This window comes from Desmodus rotundus, chromosome X (genome assembly GCF_022682495.2).
Source record: "Desmodus rotundus isolate HL8 chromosome X, HLdesRot8A.1, whole genome shotgun sequence".
Lineage (NCBI taxonomy): Eukaryota > Metazoa > Chordata > Mammalia > Chiroptera > Phyllostomidae > Desmodus > Desmodus rotundus.
In genome coordinates this window covers 23,907,076-23,930,448 of record NC_071400.1, presented here as the reverse complement: position 1 = coordinate 23,930,448, position 23,373 = coordinate 23,907,076, and the positions used below count along the sequence as shown (strand labels likewise).

Genomic DNA, 23,373 nt, shown 5'->3' with positions numbered 1-23,373 from the left:
GATTTTCATGTTTTCTATCAGTATATTATGTCATATTATGTAGGTCAAAAGGCAAACAAAATATGAGAAAACATTTATTTGGAGTCACACACTCTGTAGAAAGACATTGTATAACTGAGGAAAATGTTGAGAGTGGATGAATCCCATACCTTAAAATGATGCATGAGTACACAGTGGGTATAAGCACAAATATACATTTTGAGAGATCCTATTGAAGTGGTTGTATTAGTAGACATCATTAGAGAATCTTTCAAATAAATTAGCAGATATAATCACTACTTAACCCAAGTGAGAGCCTTTATAGAGAGGATAGAATATACACCATTAAGTACACAACTAAGTTTTTGGTAAGCAAGTATTTTTCAGCAAGTATTTTTCCAATTTCGTTTTCACATGGAAGTTAGCATAAGTAGTAATTTTACTTTACCTTAAATAGTTAATCTCTTACATAGGTGGCATTGAAAGAATAACTGCATGTGCATGGACTGTGTCTATCTCGTCTCCACTGCATCTCCAGTGCTGAGCAGAGTTTCTTGTTCATAGTAGAAAATGAATATACTTACTCAATGAAAAGATGAGTTCTTGGTTTTATCTGTTCCTTCTCATTGAATTCTGTGTCAAATACTGAAAAGTGGTTATCATTTTTGACATTTGCTTGCAGTGAAAAAGATACTGAACAAGACTATAATACCAGTTGTGGGATCTAGGGACAATTAAATATAAAAATAGGTTTCGGTTCCTTTCATGAAGTTCTTTGATTAAAGTTAACTGGGAACTAGGTATAGACTGGGATTTGTCAAATTTAGGTTAGTTTTTATAGACAAATCCTGTTTACTTTATCGGGGCACATAAATGGATCAAAGGAATAGACATAAAAGGAAAAAAAAAACCAAAAGCCTGTTTTTCTCAAACATAATGATTATGAATATGACATCCACTACTGGAAAACACAAAAAGTTATAACAGTCATGGATAATCCTAATATTTGGATACCTGGCAGAAAAGATCTGTACAAAGCTTGTTTTTTTTTCAGTAAGGTTATAGACTACAAAAATAATAGTTATAGCTAGGTCTGCTAACATATATTGGCATAATATTTGCACTCACATGAGCCTGAGACAATGGTTCCTTCTGAAAATAATTTGTAAAATAAAATTTATTGACTGTGTTTCTAGAATTGGAGGAGGTAGGAAGGGAGAGGGGAAACTTGTCTGACTTGCTGTTACTGAACCTCAACCTGCCTATCTTGCAACAATAATTTGACTTAGGGCTGGGAAACATTACTTAATGAGATGAAAGCAGAGAATACATTAAATTTAATTGTTGTGTATGCCACAACTCTTCTGTGTAAATAAGGAAATAAAATTCAACATCATGTAAAAGCCACTCCAATACCTTCAGATTAAGTAATAAATTTAAAAAGTACTTAAGGAAAGTAATTGTCAAATTTCATGTTATTCTCACAGTGCCAAAACATACATTGCCATGTTAGCCAAGTTTGTGTATAATACAATGTCTTAAAAGTATCACTATAAAAGCATAGCTTACATTTTTCCTATCACCTCTAATTAATTTGGTATTTGTTCAGAGCCAATTTAATCCTCTTGATTCTCTTTAGGCAACAGGTAAACAGAATGATTTCAAAGTGGATTAAATTAGAATCCTTTTCTCTCTTGACTTAGCACAATTTTTCACAAAATTACATTTGGAATTACCCCCAAAATGGATTTCTATGTGTAAATTAATAGTGAGATTAAAGCTCAAAAATTAAACCAAACTTAAGGTACAGTGTGAATTCAACAAAGAAGAGACAGGGGAAACATTACAAACCCCACTTTAGAAATTCCTTTATTTATTCATTCATTTATCAAGTATTTACAAAGTACCTACTGTGGGGCATGTTGGGAATATACTGGTAAACAAGGTAGATAAGTTTGCTGATCTCTCAGTTTGTGCATTTTATACAAGTAAATATGTAAATGAACCGATAATATAACTTCAGGTAGTGGCAAGTGTAATAAAGGAATTAAAACAGGGTGATGTGATAGTGACTGGCAGTCACTTGCTCAGGTTGTGGTGGTGTCTACTTTACATTGAGTGTTGAGGGAAGGACTCTCTGAGGTGATGATACTTGACTATGATCTTAATAAGGGGAATCACTGTGAGGGAAGAGCATTCCTGACAGAGAGAACAGGCATTGCACTAGTGCTGAGGTGACATGATTGTGAGCTTATTTGCTTGAATAAAATAGAGATTATAGTTGGAGTTGCTGGCCCAAGGAGAAGAGAGTGGTCTCAGATGTGTTGGATAGGCAGGGTCAAATCATGTAGTGCCTACAGACTACTGTAAGCAGTCATAGAGGTCAACAACTACAAGGACTGGCTAGAACCAGATCATTCCTAGATTCTGAGATCAAGGAAAAATTGACCAGAGACCAGCCCCAAAGCTCATCATACCATCATTATAATGAAAACTGACACCACTAGTAGAAGGGGGGCAGGAAGGTGCCAAACACTGCGACATTTCCGGAATGAACCATGCTAGGAACAAGGCCCCATCCCAAACAGTAAGCAGAGACAGAATTAGCACCACGACATTCAGAAACTGGTACCCACCAAATCCCAAGAACTAACTGAAATGTGCATAACTCACTCTCCAGATCCCTGGTCCCATCCACTCAGAGGCATGCTTTTTACTTCTTTCACAGTGGCGTATTATCCCATGCCCTGGACTCTTCCTTCTGTTTTCCTTGAATAAAATTTGCTTTGTTCTCACTAATTTGTCCTTGAAATTTTTCCTCAGTGAGTCAAGGGCCTGGAGGTCAACTGACATGCAAAAATTCTGGAAACATGCTGGGGCAGAGCCAGCCCCCAGTGGGTAAGTGATCCTGTAGCACTGTGAGGACTAAAGTGGGTGAATTCTGGGGGAAAAAAGTCCCCGATATCATCAACTTTTCCATGATCTACTCAATTTTTGGTTATTACAACAGGAGGGCTGAGGGTACAGTTTCAAGGATTTAGGTGATAGAGGTCAAAGTTTGGGGGCAGACCTCCTCACAAGAAAAAGAAGAATACAGCCCAAAATGTCCATAGTGCTGAGACTGAGAAACCCTGACCAACTTAATTTTTGCTTAATTTTTGGGATTTAATCCTGACTCCTTTTTCAGCACTCTGTCTCTCCTGCAGCCCATTCAAGTGCTGGCTGCCCCCACCCCCACCCACCCATGTCACTAATATTATTGAGGGTTGAGAATGAGGTAAATGCCATGCTTACTCTTCATTGCTAGTTTCAGATCATTCTTCTCTCTTTGTTCCTAAGATGACTCAGTTTGTGAACCTCATGTCCTCGTCAGCTACAGATGACTGCATCACTTGCAGCTACTCCCTCTTTTCCATGTGTTATCTTGAAGGGTTTAGCTTCAAGGGCTTATTGACATGTTCTCTAACACTATTCCTGTTCTTGGCAATTTCAATACAGGTGAAGGGGAGCAGAATTTCCTACCCCAAAATATGCCTCTTTGGGATATTGATTATTTAAGGCTAGTTAATTTTAAGGAAGAGCAGACCTAGGAGAAGCTCTGAAAACCAAGTAGAAGTCATCCTTTATAAAGGGTATTTATATTTGTAAGGGATACTCCCATTTCACCCTCATCTGGGATTCTTTTCCTTTCCATACATTTACCTTGTTCTATCACACTTTCCATAAGATGTATTTTTGCTGTTGCTGCTGTTGTCATTTAGTGTATTATTAAAGTTTGCAATTTAGTTTGAGAACTTCAAATTGAGAATTGTGGGGACATTTTAAAGATGGCTTCAAATCTAAAGTTCTATTATTCTTTCATACTTTGAAAATAGAGGACTAAAAGACTGGGAAACTGAACAACAACAACAAAAAATAATAGACAAGGCCTTTCACCCACTTTACGTATTTAACTCTTCCTAACTAGCTGCACTATGTCTAGGTACTCTGCAATATCTGGGCTAAAGTGCTCATATTAATGTTTAACTGTAAATAAATATCTAAATAATGAGAGTTGTTCAACAAAGAAATGAAGGAAGGTCACAGGATTACTTTTGCTAGAAGTCATTAAAATTACAATACTCATCTGTCTAAACTTGTTTAGAGATAGTCTCACCTGAAGGCAATAGATCGACCAGACAAATTCTCAAGACATGCTACAGCCCCAAATCCTTAATATTCTAATAAATAGACATTGATCTGAATGCTTGATCCTTGTGGGTTAGAGCAGAGGAAGAAACAACGTTTCCATGTCAATTTAGGGAAAAGAAATTTGTTTTGATAGGTTTACTCTCCTTTCATTTAATTTTTCCCACCAGACACATTTTTATTCCCTTTATTGAGTTTGTTTATATAGAAAGCCCATGCTATGGAGCTGCTTTGCCCTGAAACTTTTAAAAAGAGATACTGCAATTCCTCGGTATTTCAGTTAGGTTTACATTAATTTTTGCAAGTTGCCTGAGCATGCCAGGGTTCCCAAAACATCCCCTACCTTTAAGTGACTTGTTTGATTATTTAAACCAGGAGACAGAAAACAAAATGAATAGGAAAAAGAAAACTATGTTCTAAAAAAAACAGACCTCATAAGTTTCCAAATGGTTATTACTATCAAGTATTTAAGAAATGAACAAGGTTTGATATGAATATCACACCATGCTTGTTAGCCTATGGCAGAAATAATAACTTTACATATGTATCTACTAAGAATAACAATGATTCTTTTTATAATCTGTCATCATATGGTTTTAACCTTTCTACAATACCATGACTTACTGTTATATCCAAAATAACTTATGATAAATTACAATTCCCACCAGCTATCTACCATGGCTTTAAAAAGTGTTTTTATTTATTTAGCCTTAGTATTTACATTACTCTTCATTTAGTATTAACTGTTTTAAGACAGAAAGAGAATTGTCTTAATTATATAATTTCAATAATCTAAACCTAAATGATAAGGGTGCCGTGCATCAAACTCTAATTTCTCTTCTAGCTTTGACATTGGTCTGTACTTTATGCCATCTTTCCACCCAGATTCATCAGTTCCTTCCCTCTCTCTCTCTCTCTCTCACAAGACAATGACACATATCAAATTTTTATTATAAAAGAACTGTTAGAATCTTAACCTAATTTCAGATTTTGAAACAAAAACTTTGCTCTATTATACCAATTACCACCTAGTATTTAGTCTTCTTTGAATGATATCATTTTCCAATATATCCTAAAAATAATAACAAACTATAACATTGTTGGTTCACACCCTTAGGAGTTCCTTGGTGAAATCTGAAATTGTACCCTGTATTTGAATGGAAAAAAGACACCCAAAAAAGAGGCAACATCACTCCAGATTGGTAAGCGTCAGTTTTAACAAGCAGGAGAACTTATGTATGAGGCTAACCTTGAGTGACCACAATATGAGTAAATCTCCACACTGACCAGTCAGAATCTTAAATTTCAATAAGAGACTTAACTGGGTTCAGTCATGTATACTCTTGATGGTCTCAACAAAATCTTTCTCTTCTATCAAGGCTATGTCCTTGAAACAGCTCCAGCTATGAGAATGGTAGGTGAGATGTGCATTCAAAAGATAGGGAGGGTGGTGGGGAGTTTCCCATTGCCTGGGTCCTTGTATGGATCAAACAGTGGTCATGTGCTCTTGATGACCTCCTCCAAAAAGCATCAAAACATGTATATATACACAAAATACAATTTTTTATTTGTGTTACTATATTTTCATTATTCATTAATGGAGAATATGCTTCATTTGAATATATATATTTGCAATCCTTTTGTCAATAAAATAAATTATAAGGGGGAAAACATGTTAAAAGTGTACAAAAATGAGTATTAATGTATTTCACAGATTAATTAAAATAAATATTAAAACAGTAAAACATATGGTATAGAGGGCTGATACAATAAAGCAAAAATCAAAGAAGTTAACACCTAAATTGACAATAAATAAATTAAAATATGGAATAATTATTAGAAAACAGAAATGTGGCAAGTTTTTATTTGGGTGTCTATATGTAGCCCTGTGGCTCCAGACTCATTGGCTTGTATTTAATTATTAATTATTATTTTAAAAGTATATTTTATATTTAATATTGCTTTGCATTGGTTTGAAGTATACAGCATAATTGTTAGACAATCATAGACTTTACAAAGTGTCCTCTCTCATATTCCAGTACCTAACTGACACCATATATAGTTATTACAATCTTATTGACTATTGATGTGTTGCTTGTGGAGCTAATTGGATCCTGCTCTGATGGTGTCTGAAGCTGGCCAATGGGTATGCTGGTTCTGGGGCCTTTAGGCGGGGAATCTGTTACAGGTCAATGTCAGATGCTGCCTGTGATTGCCCCTGGGGAACTTCCTTGGAGGTACAAAGTGATCCACAGTTTTTGGCTCCCTCTGCTCTGCCTGGGTGTGCTTGGAAGGACCAAGTGTGCACTAAGGCTGGCTTCCAGCAGCCTCAAGCCAGGGGACAAGTCAGCAAAATCCCCAAGTCCCCTGAGATTTACTTTCACCTGCCTTCATCTGCCAGCTGCCTCTTAGACTCAGTCACTGAAAGAACCTCTATTGGTGGGCAAGTTGTGTGGAGTAGGTTCTCAGGGAATCACCAGAAAGGGGCAAGTGTTCACAAGATAAATACAGATTCAAGCTAAGTATTGCTGCTGGGTCTTAGGCCACTTGGCAAAAGACCAATGGTACACCAAGGTTAGCTGCCATTTGCGGGGAGCCCTCAGACCTTTGTGGTATGGCAGGGTCTTAGAGAGACATCAGAGTGAGGCTAGCATAGTTATCAGGCCCAAATGGACCAAGATTTGTCCATGTGAAGAGAAAGTTTTGCACTGGTTTGGCATGCAAGGGGAAGATGTCCTCTTTCCCTGAGCCACATAATTCAGTCTGTCTTGGATTTTTCCTGGATTGCATGGAGAGTGCAGGCTTGACAGGGTGGGCTGCTTTGTGTTAGGAGTGTGGGGCTAGTGGATCTCCCATGAGGACTAGGCTCTGCTCAGGCTAGTGTGAAATTGGGGAAAATAATACTGTCCCAGAGCCACACAACTCAGTCACTGACAGCCTCTGAGTCTGCCCAGACTTTTACACCTTGGGCCCAGGCAGCTGACTTCTTCACAGGGAGTGAGCTCAGCACGGTGTGGGACAGAAAGTCAGCAGGGTGGGGATATTGCATTCTCTCAGGTTGATGCTCTCAGGAGGGAATTGCTTCTTTCAAGAAAGATGGTGTATGTGATGTGGGATGGGACTCAACACAGGGATCCTTGCAGCTCTTCCTTCAGCTCTCTCCCCTGAGTCACAAAACTCAGTCTTTCCTCACTCCATTCTAATCCGCTCTGACCTCCTTCCATCAGAGCCCAGGGTGATAGGCTACAAATGGGATTTTGTGTGTTAGCCTTTTTTTTTTTTTTCAATTTTTATTGTTATTCAATTACAGTTGTATGTCTTTTCTCCCCTTCCCTCCCCCCCACCCCAGCTGAATCCACCTCCCGCCCCCACCCCCACCATCCCCCCCGATTTTGTCCATGTGTCCTTCATAATAGTTCCTGCAATACCCTTTTCCCACTGTCCCCACCCCACTCCCCCCTGGCCACTGCTAGACTGTTCCCAACCTCAATGTCTCTGGTTGTATTAGTGGATTGTGTTAGCCTTTTAAGAGTTTGCTTGGATTTCTAGCAGACTCCCATCTCTCCTCGGTGTTGAGAATCCCCACTGATTTTTACAAGCAGATGTTATCTGGGTGCTTCTTTCCAGCTCAGGTGCTCTTGGCTGGGGTCCTAATGTGCGGTTGAGATCCCACACTCCTCAGCAGCTGGAATCTCAGCTGCTGCCTGTGGGAGTAGGGGCCTGCTATTTTTGCATCTCCTTCCTTCCTACTGGTCTTGATGTAGCTTCTTTTGTTAATCCTTGGTTATAAGACTTCTGTTCAGCTAGTCTTCAGTGGGTTATTCAGGTTGATTTTTAAAAATATTTTAGTTGTAATTCCAGTTTGGTCCTGGAAAGGAGTGTAACTTTCACCTACTTTACCACCATGTTCTCATTGGCTTCTTATTAAATGGTATAGTCTATTCACAGCCACTCTGATAATACATGGATATAAACTCTGTTTATTTTAATAATGTTTTTGAATACTTATAAAGATTACATGTTGAGTGATAGATAAAAATACAGAAAGATTAATTAAAAGGTTAAATATTAAAGAGAAAGAAATAGAGTTGGCTGATTACCACTAGCACTTTCGAAATCAAATGATCTGTCATATAATGAGCTTCTACTACATGAATTTTTGGAAGTATATTTTATTGATTATACTATTACACTTGTCCCAATTTTTCCCGGTTTGTCCCCCTCTACCCAATGCCCCCCTTCACTTCAGCAAACCCCCCTTAGCTCATGTTCATGGGTCATGCATATATGTTCTTTGGCTTCTCCACTTCCTATACTATTCTTAACATCCCCCTATGTATTTTGTGCCTACAATTTATGCTCCTTATTCCCTGTGCTTTTTCCTCCATTCTCCTCCCTCCTCCTCCCCACTGATAACCCTCCATCTGATCTCTATTTCCGTGAATCTTTTCCTGTTCTAGCTGTTTGCTTAGTTTGTTTTTCTTTTTGTTTTTTTTTATTTTTAGGTTCAGTTGTTGATAGTTGTGACTTTGTTGTCATTTTACTATTCATAGTTTTGATCATCTTTGTCTTATATAAGTCCCTTTAACATTTCATATAAGGTCTTGGTGATGATGAACTCCTTTTGCTTTACCTTGTCTGGGAAGCAGTTTATCTGCCTTTCCATTCTAAATGATAGATTTGCTGGATAGAGGAATCTAGGTTGTAGGTCCTTGCCTTTCATCCCTTGAATACTTCTTGCCAGCCCCTTCTTGCCTGAAAGATTTCTTTTGAGAAATCAGCTGACAGTCTTATGGGAACTCCTTTGTAGGTAACTGTCTCCTTTTCTCTTGCTGCTTTTAAGATTCTCTCTTTATCTTTTACCTTTGGCATTTTAATTATCTTGCGTCTTGGTGTGATTCTCTGTGTGTCCAACTTGTGTGGAATTCTCAGTGCTTCCTATACTTGTATGTCTAATTCCTTGTCCAAATTAAGGAAGCTTTCTTTCATTATTTTTTCAAATAAATTTTCCATTTCTTACTCTCCCTCTTCTCTTTCAGGCAACCCTATGATTTAGATGTTGACATGTTTGGAGATGTCCCAGAGTCTTCTTATACTATCCTCTTTGTGTTGTTGTTGTTTTTTATTTTTATTTTTTTATTCTTATTTCTTCTTTCTGTTCTGGTTCAGTGTTTTTTTTTTTTTTTCTTCCTTATGTTCCAAATCATTGATTTGAATCCTGGCCTTCTTCCCTTCACTGCTGGTTCCCTGTAGATTTTTCGTTATTTCATTTAGTATAAACTTCATTTCGTACTTTATGTTGTTGCCATACTCAATGAATTCTTTGAGCATCCTGATGAACAGTGTTTTGAACTCTGCATCAGATAGGTTAGCTCTCCATTTCATTTAGTTCTTTTTCTGGATTTTTGTTCTGTTCTTTCATTTGGGTCATATTTCTTTGTCTCCTGCATTTGGCAGCCTCCCTGTATTTGTTTCTGTGTATTAGGTGGAGCTGCTTTGAATCCCTATAAATGCACCTGTAAATTGTGTAGGGTGGAGCCTTAGGTAATCACCAGGGTGGGGCAACCTGCTTCACTGCTTTTTGACTGTGTTGGGGGAGGGTTTGGAAAGGGGACTGGGCTGCTGCTGGGCTTCTGGTCATTTGCTTGGCATTCTGTCTGTTTTCAGGCACTTCACCCACTCCCCATATGTGACTGGTGCCCTTCCAGTTGTTGCCCTGGTGGTGAATCACAGAGTGGGTGGCTTTGTGTGTGTTTTAAGACTGTGTGGGGCTAAGCCAAGTTTTCTGAAAATTCAGGAGTTTCTTCTGCTACTGCAACCCCCACTGGTTTTTACAGCCAGAAGTTATGGGAACTTACATTCCCAGCTCTGGAACCCTGGGTTGTACTCTCTGGCCTGGGATTGCTCACTCCCAAGGTATCCCTCCTGATTTTTATCTACAACATGTGAATGTGGGACCACTTGTGCCCATTCCACCACTATCACCGCCACTCCATGCCACACCATGTCTCCTCACCTCTCTGCCATGTCTCTGCTTCTCTGTCCCTCCTGCCTGTCTGGATGAATGTGGTTTCTTTAAATACTTGGTTGTTGGACTTCCATACAGTTAAATTTTCTGACAGTTATGGTTGCTATTTGTTTTGAGATTTAGTTGTAATTCTTTTTGTGGTTGCATGAGAAGGCGAAGCATGTCTACCTATACCTCCATCTTGACCTGAAGTCCTACTACATGCACTTTTCATTCATTTCCACATTTATTTACCACCACTTTTTGAGGCAGTTGTCATTATGCCTATTTTACAGGTAAGGATACTGAGGCTTAGAGACATTGATAGAATTCTAAAGGTAATAAACAGACTAAAACTAGGTCTGTCTAAATCCATGTCATAACGACATAACAGAGTACCTGGTTAATAAAAAAAATTCTAAGTATTAATAATTTTACTATGCTTATTACTATTGTTGTTTTATTATATAAGTATTAGAATTTTTAAAAACCTTTATAAGAATAAATAATATATATGTAAATTTTTGCAGAGATGATTTGGTAGAATGTTGACTTATTATTTTTTCCTATTTACATATTAAGGAGGCCTAATGAATACAAAATTAAAATAAAGCTTGAACTATCTGATAGTCTGCATAGGACATAAAAACTGATTAAAAAATATATATTACTCCACTACAAAGCTGGGCAAGTTTTAAACATTATTTTCAATATTGTGAATGTTAATATTATTATTCCATTTGAAATAACAACATATCTTGATGCCATGTAGCATAGCATTTATATTTAGCAAGGTGAACAAATAAATGCTGGCCTAATTAGTATTCCAGATTATTAAATACTGAAGGTTTATTTTCACATTTGTTGTTAAAACTAAATCACATTGAAACTATAACACAGAGTGCAAGGTAAACTGGTGTCTCTGAAAATGTTAGGAACACTCTATATTGCATTAAGTAGAATAACAAGGAAAGTTATTAAAGATGTAGAATTAAAAGAGAAAGTTCTCTATTTAAGAAAAACAGTATATGTAGGGGGAAAAGACACTGCAAATAATTCAAAATTAGAATATATTTTAATCATTTTAAAATTATTATTGATTAATTTGTTCTGGAGAACTAAAATGTATTCTGTTTGTAAATTGTTACTATATATTTTCTCATTACTAACATATTTCTGAGTTTCGTGCTATCTCATGAAGGGGAATTTAGAAATTTGGGAAGGAAATTTAATCCTTTTGCTCTGTAAGAGAGCACTTAAACCAAGTTCTGGAGCCCAGTGTTCATTAATGATAAACTATCTTCCATCAACATACAGAATAAGAAATCATTGGCACTGACAACACTCCATTGAATAATTTGAAACTGTTGTGTTCCAGTTGGGCTGATGTGATTAATTAACCCATCAGCAAGCTCAGCTGTCTGATGAACAGTAGCTGTGTAGCACTGAATCTCAAGGAGAACTTGAACTTTTTGAGAATCTTGAACTGAAATTTCTTCCCAGATAAGTGGCCTAATTGAATTTCAATGAACTGAAAATCAAAGCTTTCTAGAATTTTAATTTAACTACATTTCTGTTTCTTTTAATATTTTTCCTCTTACGTCTTACAAGTGTGTGTCAGATCATATATCCTGAAATATTTAGAGCTCTAATTTTACCAGAACAATTTTTTTTCTTTATTTCTAAGCAACTTTATTGGTGAAATTCACTTGTACTCTATCTTATTAATAATTGTTCATTACTCTTAATTTCAGTTTACTGTATTCTAAATAACAGAAGTAATATTTTTAAAAGGTGTATGACATTAGGTTGTATACTTGTTATTAAATGTAAATCTGAAAACCAATGATTTAAGAACCATCTGGTGACTTGTTGACAATAGAGATATATCGATGCCCCCCTGCCAATCCCTATTTTGATTCAGTCTGACTGAAGTAGAGCCACGAAGTTTGTTTTGATAATCTCAGGGATTTCTAATGCATAGCTAGATTTGTAAGCATAGGGAACCTTAGTGATGAGTTAAATTTCTTTGAGCAATGGCATGTTCTGATTTGAAATCTATTTTCATGTGTCTATATGTACAGTTTTATTAAGAACTTACTGAATTGTTTTTACTAAAACTTCCATATGTGTCTTATTCACAGGTTTTATCTAATTTATCAATTATAATTGAAATAATACTAAAATTGCAATGATTATAAGGATGATACTAAGTCAAGAACACTATGCTTCATCTATTCATAAAGCAAATACATATAAAGCATCTCATGTTGTTTGTTGAAACTAAATTTAAACACAAGAACAAAAATAAATTACAAATTCACCCTGGCTGGTGTGGCTTGATGGATTGAGTGCTGGCCTGTGAACCAAAAGGGTTGCCGGTTCAATTCCCAGTCGGGGCACATGCCTGGGTTGTGGGCTATGTCACTGGTGGGGGGCATGTGAGAGGCAATCACACATTGATGTTTCTCTCCCACTTTTCCTCCCTTTCCCTCTCTCTAGGAATAAATCAATAAAATCTTTAAAAAAAATTATAAATTGAATGAAGCAAATGTTCTCCCTAATACAATATTTCTCTTGTAGTGTATCTGAGAATCATTTAATGGGAAAACATCGTTGTTGTTATTGATAGTATCAACCACATTGTAAGAGCAGGTCCAATACAGAGAACATAACTTCTCTGAACAATATAGACCCCCATTAAAAATTTTACCTCTGCAGAAATTATAGGTCAGCTGATCCCAATATCCATTTCTCAAACTTTTATACCCTACTTACCTGTAATCTATATGAGGGAAAAGGTAAATACTTTTTAGTCCCAGTCTTACTTGTACCTAAAGGCCAATTAAAGAGTTCTGGCTAAATAAACATACGGATAGGTTAGGACATAAATAGGGTGCCTGGAGCTATGGTAATTTTTTGCAACCTTAGGTAAAAGAACATTAGAATCATAGAATGTCAGCTTGAGTGTATTGAGTCAATGAAGAAGCTACTGCAGCAAACAATATGAAATGTCTTGTTATTTGTGTAGACTATCATATGACACAGTGTTATTTGAATCCTCTCTTGAAATTAAAATTGTTTCTACCTAATATAATGTCCAAATATCAATAAGTTAGCCCGGTCATGTAAGAATCAAAGTGATCATTTACGTTTAAAATAGAATAAACTTCTAGATGATCTATTTCCAAAAAAGTGAAATACATAGTCAACACTACAATATTTAAATATTTGGAGTGTTGCTCTTTGTGAAATCTTTTGTATCAATAATTGCTAACCATTAAAGTTAGGATACAATGTTTTCATAAATAGAATGATATTAATATATGCAGCTCATTGTATAGTTGTTTGTATTAGCTTATCTATGCAATGAGTTCCTATCATTATACTTAAAGGCCATTCATAATGCTTGTTTTGCCTGGGACATCCTAACATAAAGGTTATTCCAAGTTGCCCACTGTGTGTGTGTTCTTTAAAAAATTGTCAGCCAAGTAAGTGATGAAATAATTTATTTTTCCTGTAAATGCCTAGCTTATTGATTCTTTGGCATTGGTCAAACAAAATGGTGAGAAAACAGTTCTTATGGACTTGCATTAAGAATATAAGTAGGAATAAAAAAAGGAAATATTAAAAATTTTCTTAATAACTCAAGATAGCCATAGACAATGGTATCTCTTCTCTCAAACTGTGCTCTATTTTATTCACTCTTCTTCCTCTTTTTCAGTCCTCAAAACAAGTAACTACCTAATCAGCAGCATTTATATTACTTAAGCTAGTTGCTGGTGCTGCAACCACTGGGTATGATTGTAGAGAACTGAATCGATGTAAAAAGAATGAGCCCTGGCAAGTGTGGCTCAGTTGGTTGGAGCATCATCCTATAACCAAAAGGTTGCTGGCTCCATTCCCCATTAGGACACATACCTGAGTTGTGGATTCCATCCCTGGTCTGGGCTTGTACAATCCCTGGTCCAGGTGCATATGAGAGGAAATTAGTAGATGTTTCTCTCTCCCTTTCTTCTTCTGAAAGCAATGAAAAATAACCCTCAGGTGAGGATAAAAAGTTTTAAAAATAAAATAAAATAAAATAAGAGCAAGAATAATTCCTTTTTTGTTTCTTTTAAGAATCCATTTAAATGACTATTTTCAACAGTTTGTTTCAATATGAAATTTCTTTTATATGTATATAAAACTTATATGAGCTAAATAATATTGAGACTTAGCATTTGTCAAGTACCAGATAATGATCATCTTTGTTTATAAATGACATGTTAATTTTTGTATGAAGATAAATAGAAACAAAATGCTAAAGCCATTTCAATTGGCCTAAGTAGGTAAAGAATGCTTGCTAAAGCATAAATTGTACTAATAAATGCTTGAAGGAGGGAATTAACCATGACCAATAATTGTGGTAATACATACTTTCTCACATATGTAATATTGAAGAGGGTGGGCACTATTACAATGACCATTTTAGAGTATCTTGGAAAGGCTCAGATCTACACTCAATGCCACATCGCTAGTAAGTAGAAAATCCTGATTTTAGACCCTATTTATTGTCAGAGTCAGTGTTGTTTTCACAGATCCTTGGAGGTTTGTTTTCACCTATTTTCAATTTTTTTTAGACATCTAGTCTATTTAAAACTCCCAATTTATTTCATCTAAATTAGCATTAAACTAATAGTTGTTTATACTTAATAGATGGTCCAAAATAAATATTTTCTAAAATAAGATGAATTTATTAAAATATGTAACTAGTTGTATGTATGAGCATGTATTTAGTATCATACCTAGCTTAAAAACTACAAGATTAATGAGCACTTCCAGTCTAATGTGTGTATACTGTCCATTTTTTCCTTGGTGAAAATCAGTATCTTATAATGGTTTGAAGCATCTACTTTGGAGTCAGCCTACCAGAGGTATCAGGCCAATGCTGACTATGTAAAATAAGTTTGGAAGTCTTTCTTCCTCTCCAATGTTTTGGAAAAGTTTGATAAGACTTAGCATTAATTTTTCTTTAAATGTTTGGTAGAATTCACCAGTGAAACTATCTGGTCCTAGACTTTTGTTTGGTGGGAGGTTTTTGATTATTGATTCAATCTCAAATATTTCATTTTACATTTACAGACCAGTTAATTAAATTTGTTAGAAACAGTTGTTGTCAGGAGAGATTTTTTAATCACATATGTTTGGTTTGTTACAAAGCATATCTTTTCTTCTTTCCATTCCCCCCACATCCTAGGAAAAGACATTTCAAAAGAAATAATATCTACTAAAATACAGTAACTCTCAGATTTCATAGTGGAACAAATTGCCAATAAAACCTACTCATTCTAATCAGACCCAGCTGTCTTAAAATAAGCAGTGGATATATGTTGAATAACCACAAAACTTATGTAAATCCACAGTGTATTGACTTTTTTCACATGCATAAAATTAAGAGTTTAAATGCAGTTTCCAAAATGCTACATTCAGATAAGACATAGTTAAATCCTTGTGCTTCAACATCCTTTTTATATGAATTACATTAATCATTTAAAACAAAGGGGCCCAGATTTTCAGAGATGCAACTATTAAAAATGCATTCTCCTATCAAATTTACAATGAATACTTGTCTCTGTTATTAAAGAAGGTAAATTAACCAGTACAGGAGAATTAAAAATAAGATAATAATACATTGTACTCATCATTTTATCCAGACTTCTATCAGTAATATCATATCCCTATTTTAAATATGAATGCAATTTGCATAGTTATACTTTAAAGTAGTAAAAAAGTAAGGAAAACATTTTGATAATATTAAGAACAAAAGCACCATTTTGTTGTATTTTTAATTTCTTTTAAACATTAAAACTGGTAAAACTATGTCTCTATAAACAATCAGTTCAATAATTTTGACCAAACTAGTGGATCAAGCACATTTTAGCTCAATGTAATTGTCAGAAATTTAATTTAATAAAGTTTCTATGTACTTTTCTGAAGTGACCTATTTTTAATTACTTTATTGTTGTTCAATTACAGTTGTCTGCATTTTCTCCCCACCCAAGTCCACCTCCCTCCCTTGCTTCTACCCACCCCCTTGGTTTTGTTCATGTGTCCTTTATAGTAGTTCCGGAAAACCCTTTAAAAATTGAATATGAGTGGGGTGGAGGGATGGGGAGAAAAGGCATACAATTGTAATTGAATAACAATAAAAAATTTTAAAAAACCACTACAAATGGATTGAATCTTGGCAACTGGAAATAAAACAATGCTCTGAAGCAAAAAAAAAATTGAATATGAAAGTAAATTCAGCAAGAAAAAAGGTCAAAATATTTGGCATGTCATTTGGAGAATACAGTGCCACGCAAACAACCTCTCAATTGAATAGGTGTGTGTGTGCGTACATTTTTTTCAAAAAGAATAAAAGCTAGAAAAGAGGACAGCAATTAGTTACAAGTAACCATGACCTTGTAATCAGAATGAGCCCCAAACTATAACATGGTGAGGAAAAATAAGAAGATAAAAGGTGCAGCACATAAAAAATTCCTCCATTTTCATTTGTGTCATGACCCACATCTAGTGTGAACAATCATAAACTGGGCATTTAGCACTGGGACAGGCTTTCCAAAGATAATACTGCAATAAAGCAATATATCGGATTGACGGTTGTAATATAATTATTCAAGTTTACGTGAGAAGTTCACTGATCATTTGTTATTTTTTGTTTGTTCATTACTTATCCCACTTACCATCTTAAGTGGCTTAACGATCTTCTGATTTATAAACATGCAGCAGAAGACAAATGAACTAACATTTGGCACTGGCTGACCTTTCCTAGATTTCTGAGGCTTTTAACTCTAATTTATTTTTCTACTACATGTGTATAAATCAAAATCAAGCAGGTTATACAGTGAAGAGTCAACCTTGGCAGTGATGTATATTTATGTCTTCCTTGAAGAAAAGTCAACACAAGCACCATTTCTTTCCTGTTAAATAATTGTGCGATGATTTCCAGGCAACTGTTGGGAGGAATCCAAAATTAGGTAATTTTAACCCTTAATTGGAAAAGATTTTGGTCTTCAAAGTTAAAATAAGCACAACCAATGATTACATCTTCCTTGAATGCCACTTAAATCATATGTGTTCCACTTTAAGTAAGAACTGTAAGTGGGAGAAGGCAAGCTCATTTATCTATGGGGCACATTTGAAGCCAGATAGGCATTATGATGTCATCATTACTTACATTCTCCTCTACTTTACTAACATTTAATGTAATGCATTTTGTTTTATAGTAGTTTCTTATCATTTTTTACTGTTTTCTACAAATGGACTATACTGTACATGAAGGCAGAGTGCATGTCCTATAGCTCCTTTGCTACTGTTTACTGGAGCTTCTCTATTAAGAAAATTAAAATACTACAGCTATACATTTTCAATAAGGATTGATGGTATAGTTTAATAGTTAAAAAAACTCACACAATTATCTGAGTATCTGTTGCCATTGCATGAAGGGAGTAAAAAATTCAGGTCATTTATTTCATTATGGACAGGCAGAATACAAAGCATCGTCTCTTTAACAATTCAATTATCCAGCTGCACATTATTCTTTGGTCAGTGAATCTGGAGAGGGCATAGAAATGACTATCAGGAAAATAGCCGCACCATTGTCTTGAAAGGGTAGTTTTATAGCTAAAGGACATTTCTTTATTAAAGATTGGTCTATTTTGCAGTTGACACAAAGCTGGGGCTGATGGATAACATTTGTTTTGATAAATATGAGACTTTATTTTAAAATACATTTTAAAAACAATTTCCTGTAAATATTTTAAAATCTCCCAACCATTTAGCAGATATTTTATGACTGTCTTAGCAGCATCTATTATCCTTTTTCAGTCATCTGGGAACTCATGTTGTTCTTAGGAAGATGCCTCTATCCGTATACCCAAGGACAGAAATCATAAGGTAGTACAAGCTAATCAGTGCATTTCCTCTCTCTGAATACACTGATCTAAGTTGATTAGATCTGAATACTTCATGCCTCATTACTTGCACTCTGGGACAAATAGCTTACAAGGCCTCTGGAAGCTCCACCTCTGTGACTCTGACCTCATCATCTATTACACTCTCCCTTGCTCACTCCACTCCAGGCACACTGGTTTCCTTTCTATCTGGGATAAGTCAGTCACATCTCTGCCTTAAAGGTCTTTGCATGGGCTGTTTTCTCTGTCTAGGATGCTCTTCTCACAGATAGCGTAAGGCTGACCTCCTCACTAATTCAAGTTTTTGTTAAAATTTACCTTCTCAATAAAACCTACCCTGAAGACACCATTTAAAGAATCAACCAACCTCAGTAATCTCAACTACTGTATGTTTTGTGTTAGACATTTATAGTAAAAGTGATTTATTTATCCCTCACAGCACTAAACCTAATGCTGGATAAATTCCAAGATATTGAACAAATGCTGGTTGGTTTGTTTTGTGAATATAGGCGATCCTGGTGAAATTCACGAAACATTTACAATTCAAGCTAAGAGAATGAATGTAAATAATAACATATCAGAAAGTCAGTTCATATGAGTATAAATGTGATTCACACACACAAATACACACACAATGTAGTAGTGAGGGAAAAATGGGGACAGCTGTAATTGAACAAGAATAAAAAACTTAAAAGATGAAATAAAAAAGAACGTATTTTAAGTTGTAGTTTTATGAAAGTGTCTTAGAATCTGCCTGAGAGAGTGGAAAACAACAGATAGAAAAAGTTGAGCCGGCAGGGTATTAGGCCCTCAGGTTCCATTCCGTCATAAAGGTAGAGGATAGAGGGAAGGTGCATTATTGTTACTATTACATAAGTTAGAAATTTGAAAAACAAACTTATTCATACTATAGGTATTAGATATGTAATCAATTGTTGCATTCTGAAGTGAATAACAATTTTCTCAGGATCGTTTTCAACCTTATAAAATAATAGTATACTTTACTTACACTTAAGGACTAGATATGCCTATATACCCTGTTAGAGTACGTTGTATGGCTAAAAATATGGAAATAAGAGCTTTGTTTCAAAATACATTGAAGTCAATAGTGTCCTTCTACCTCCTAAATCATTTACCAGTACCAAGTTTTCCACATCTTGGCAGAGTGATACTGAATCCAGAAAGGAAAAACAGAAGAAAGCTCCCTCAATGATGCTTTCTGATCGTTTGGAAACACAGAGTCTAGTTTCTCAAAGAAATAGTGCCTTGCCAGGTATGATAGACTCCTTAAAGCATTGATCAAGTATATGATTTACTAATGCCTAACAGCAAATGGAAAAGTTTCTTCTTTTAAAAGTAATGGTGATTTTTGTCCATCTAAAACTATATTCATTTATTTAGTCTCACACATACATACAAAATGTGTGTGTGTGTGTGTGTGTGTGTGTGTGTGATTTTCCACTTTGTTTGTCAAATTATTAAGGTATCTTAATGAGGAGTCAAATTTTCCAGGGCAAAATCACACCCTATCTTGGTAGTATATGATGGCATAAAAACTTCGAAATGCTTCTCAACAATAAAATATAGTCTCCCTTACTTGTGAATTTGGACAACAGTGTGAAAACTATGTGCTTAGCTCTTTTCATTTTCATCAGTTACTCATAGCTTGAACAAGTAGGCTGGTGTTTGTACAAAGGATCTGTCTTCTAAACTTATTGAAATATTTCCTCCCGAGATAAAAAGTACTTTCAGTCCTGGAAAAAGTCTTGCTTTTTCAAGAACAGGGACATTTGCTTTTTCGACAATTAGCAGCTATGCCATTTACACTCATTACAAAACAGATTAATATCATTTACTCACAAAAGAGCACAGAAATTTAAATGGCAACCCTTGCCTTCTAAGTTGTTGTTGTTGTTATTATATTACTATTGGAGAAACAGCAAGCGAGGTTGGAACAAGACCACAAAAATAACAGACTGTCTCTCTATTTCCAGTTAACCTGAGTAAATCAGAACACAATTTCTCCTTATCCACTCCCAGTAGCCTTATTGGAGCTAATACAACAGATGTTTTGTCACCCATCTAGTCACATGGTTGCTTTTCACTCTGGTGAACATACTTTGGAAACAAGCTAATGAGGTGATCTGCAGCAAACATACTTGGTCCCCCTCGGCTGATATTTCTTTGCTCATGTCATTTATCCTTCATTGTTAATTAAATGAAAATAAGCAGCAACTGTTTTCCCAATATTGTACATTCAGAAATAAATCTGTGTAATGTGGTGTATAAATTAGTATTTGTTCAAATGCTCAAGTTCAAGCGATGAACTTTAAGTCTGTGCTAATTGTTTAAACGAGGGCACAGGCACTGTGAAGACCCAAGCTCATTATAGGAAGCACTAGTATAACTAGAGCATGTCCTTAATGGAACCGCCTGTCCACTTATACGATATGGACATTTTGGTTAGTCCTCAGGTTTATGAACCAACAGATCCCTGTTGAAAATGCTAATAATGTAATGTAACTGGCATTATCTGTATACCTAGCGACTAGAAACGCTTATCTCCAGTATGTGGTAAGTGATGTCCAATGTCCAGCCTTAAGTTTACTTGTTTAAGTGAGGAGAAATCGCAGGCCCAAAGGTTGCCAGCCACTTTCTCTGAGCTAATGCTTTGGAAATAGACAACTAATTTAAAAATAATGATAAAAGTGCAACAGGGTATTTTATTCAGAATAATAAGTGTCCAGGGATTTCATAAATTTAGGATCAACTCTCTGCTTAAAAGTTATTACCATTATATTATAAAATTGGATGAAAAAATTTTTAATTTTTTTTCTTAGTATTTCCAAAGTTTTAGATTTCAGATAATCATATTCTATAGCATCCATGGGTAAACTTTGAGAAAAATGGTTAAGAAGAGGAGGTTGAGAGTCTCCCTGGAAAAGATAAACAGGCTGAATTAGGTAAAGCCATTAGATGTAGAAGTTTTATGACTCTTCTTCCTAAGTTTTGCATTTAATGAACCAAGACAAACTTTAAAAAAATAATTGATACGGACAGTATTCTTAAAGTTGTGGTGTTTTCCAAGTAAGGCAATTAAAACAACACAACAAATAAACCAATACATTTGCAGTGGCTGGGCTAATGATCTCCATCGCCTTTCTCAAAACCATCCAAAATACGTATATCTAAGGGAAAATTGTCCTTACTATGCAAATGGTTCCTTTATAACCATTTACCACCACAAGTTTCTCTTAGAGTTTCTAGAAATATCATTTAACCATATCTTATCATAGCTCATAATAAAATAAATAATATCTTATTGCCAATAATGTGGGAAAGATGGAGTCTTGGGACATCTTTCCTTTAGTTTAAAACCAACACATTCAAATCTAAATTCTGTTTCTACACCAAAAGCCTATTCCATCCCCAAATAGATCTCTTGGGCTAGAAACCTGGAAGTCACCTAGGACTCTTTTTTCCTCCTAAAACTTCAATATTTAGCTCATCACTAAATCCATGCAGTCCTCTCCTTGTATCTCTTGAATCTGTACACTCCAGCACCATTCTTAAGGTTCTCATTGTTTCTTTCTGCCTCAGAAAATGTTATAGTTGGTAGATAAAATATAGGATACTAAGTTAAATTTGCATTTTAGATAAGCAATGAATCATTTTTAGTATGTCTCAAAATATTGCATGAGACATATTTATAATAAGGAAAACCATTGTTTATGTAAATTTAATTTAACTGGGTATCTTCATTTGCTTATCAGGCAATTGATTAAGTGCAAAAGAGTCTTTGTCTCTAGTCAGTATCCTTTCCAGGCTTTCTCTAAGCCCTATGATTGTCTTTCTAAAACATAAATTACATTTTAACAATGCTTTACTGAAAAATAAACCTACTTTGAATTCCTAATTGCCTTTAAGATGACTTCTAAATTCCTTAGCTTGGCTCTAAGGCCACACACAATCTTGTTTTAACATATCCTTGGACTCATATCATCTACCACAGGTCCTCAGGCACCATGTACCTTAAACTGCACTGGACTTCTCATCATTGCTTGAACTCGTGGGCAGTTTGTACATATCATTTTCTTTTATTACCTAGATAATTCTTATATGATTTAAGAAAAATCAACTATTAATTATTTTGCATAATAATTCCTTTGAATTTCAGTGTTTTCTTTTTAATTTCAACACTTCCAGGTAGCTGTTTCAGTAACTGTTTCTAATTGGAACTGTTTTGTTAATTGCCATGATGTACTGCATGATCTGTTTACATATTTGTCTCCTGCTCACTTAATCGTGAGTTATCACAAACAAGTGAGGACTGTATTGTATTAATCTCTGCATCCCTAATGGCTACCTGAGTGCCTGACATATACTAGATATCCAAGAAATGCTTGATGAACTCACAAACATCTCTTATCTCTGAATTCTTTGACATCTGAAGGAGAAATCTACTTTCTACTTCCCTTCCCCTCTTATTACTATGTAGTGTGTATGGGTTCTCTTTGAAATTCTAGTTTTGTGTACCAAAAGTGATCCCAAACAACATCTATTAAAGGCCTCAATTCTGAAGTGTTCAACAATTAATTTTGCATATGCAATAAAAATCAGAAATCCATTAAATTTTTTCTCATTAAAAACAGAGTTCTTTTCTTTTCTTTTTTGGCATGAAATATTTTTCTTTTTATTTTTCCAACTCTTTTTATTTTTTTATTGTTGTTCAAGTACAGTTGTCTCCATTTCCTCCCACCATGTCCCCCACCCCACCCATCTGTGCCTCCCCCCCTCTATCCTACCCCCTTTGGCTTTGTCCATGTGTCCTTTATACATGTTCCTTGATGGCCCTTCTCCTATTTTCCCCCATTATCCCTCTCCCCCCTCCCCTATGATTACTGTCAGTTTGTTCTTTATTTCAGTGTATCTGGTTATATTTCATAAACAAGCAGAGTTCTTTTCTGAAGGTTATTTGCAAATGATTTACTTCTATAGGCATCTATTTAAAATTGAGTTAATGCAATATACTTATGTAATTCAGAAAAAATGTGGAGAAACTCAGTGGTCTAGGGAAATTGTTAGTCAGGTTCTGGTACTTTTTCTAGAATTTCTCCAGACATGACAATGTTTGGTTAGTAGTTAAGATCTTATTTCTCTTTTCAGGTAATATTGAAGAGAGAAAAGGAGGAGTTAGGAGCAGGAATGTCAAAGCATAGAAGTTCCACTTGACCACATGTT

General features: G+C 35.4%; 1 protein-coding gene across 1 annotated transcript in view; it reads left to right on the top strand.

Moving 5' to 3' along the window:
- PRR32 (proline rich 32) overlaps window positions 1–23,373 on the top strand; it is an 81,981-nt gene that overhangs the window by 47,349 nt on the left and 11,259 nt on the right. The window contains exon 3 of the mRNA XM_024566751.4: window positions 19,297–19,405. Coding sequence (XP_024422519.3) covers window positions 19,297–19,405 — 109 coding nt within the window. The remainder of the gene's footprint in view (window positions 1–19,296; window positions 19,406–23,373) is intronic.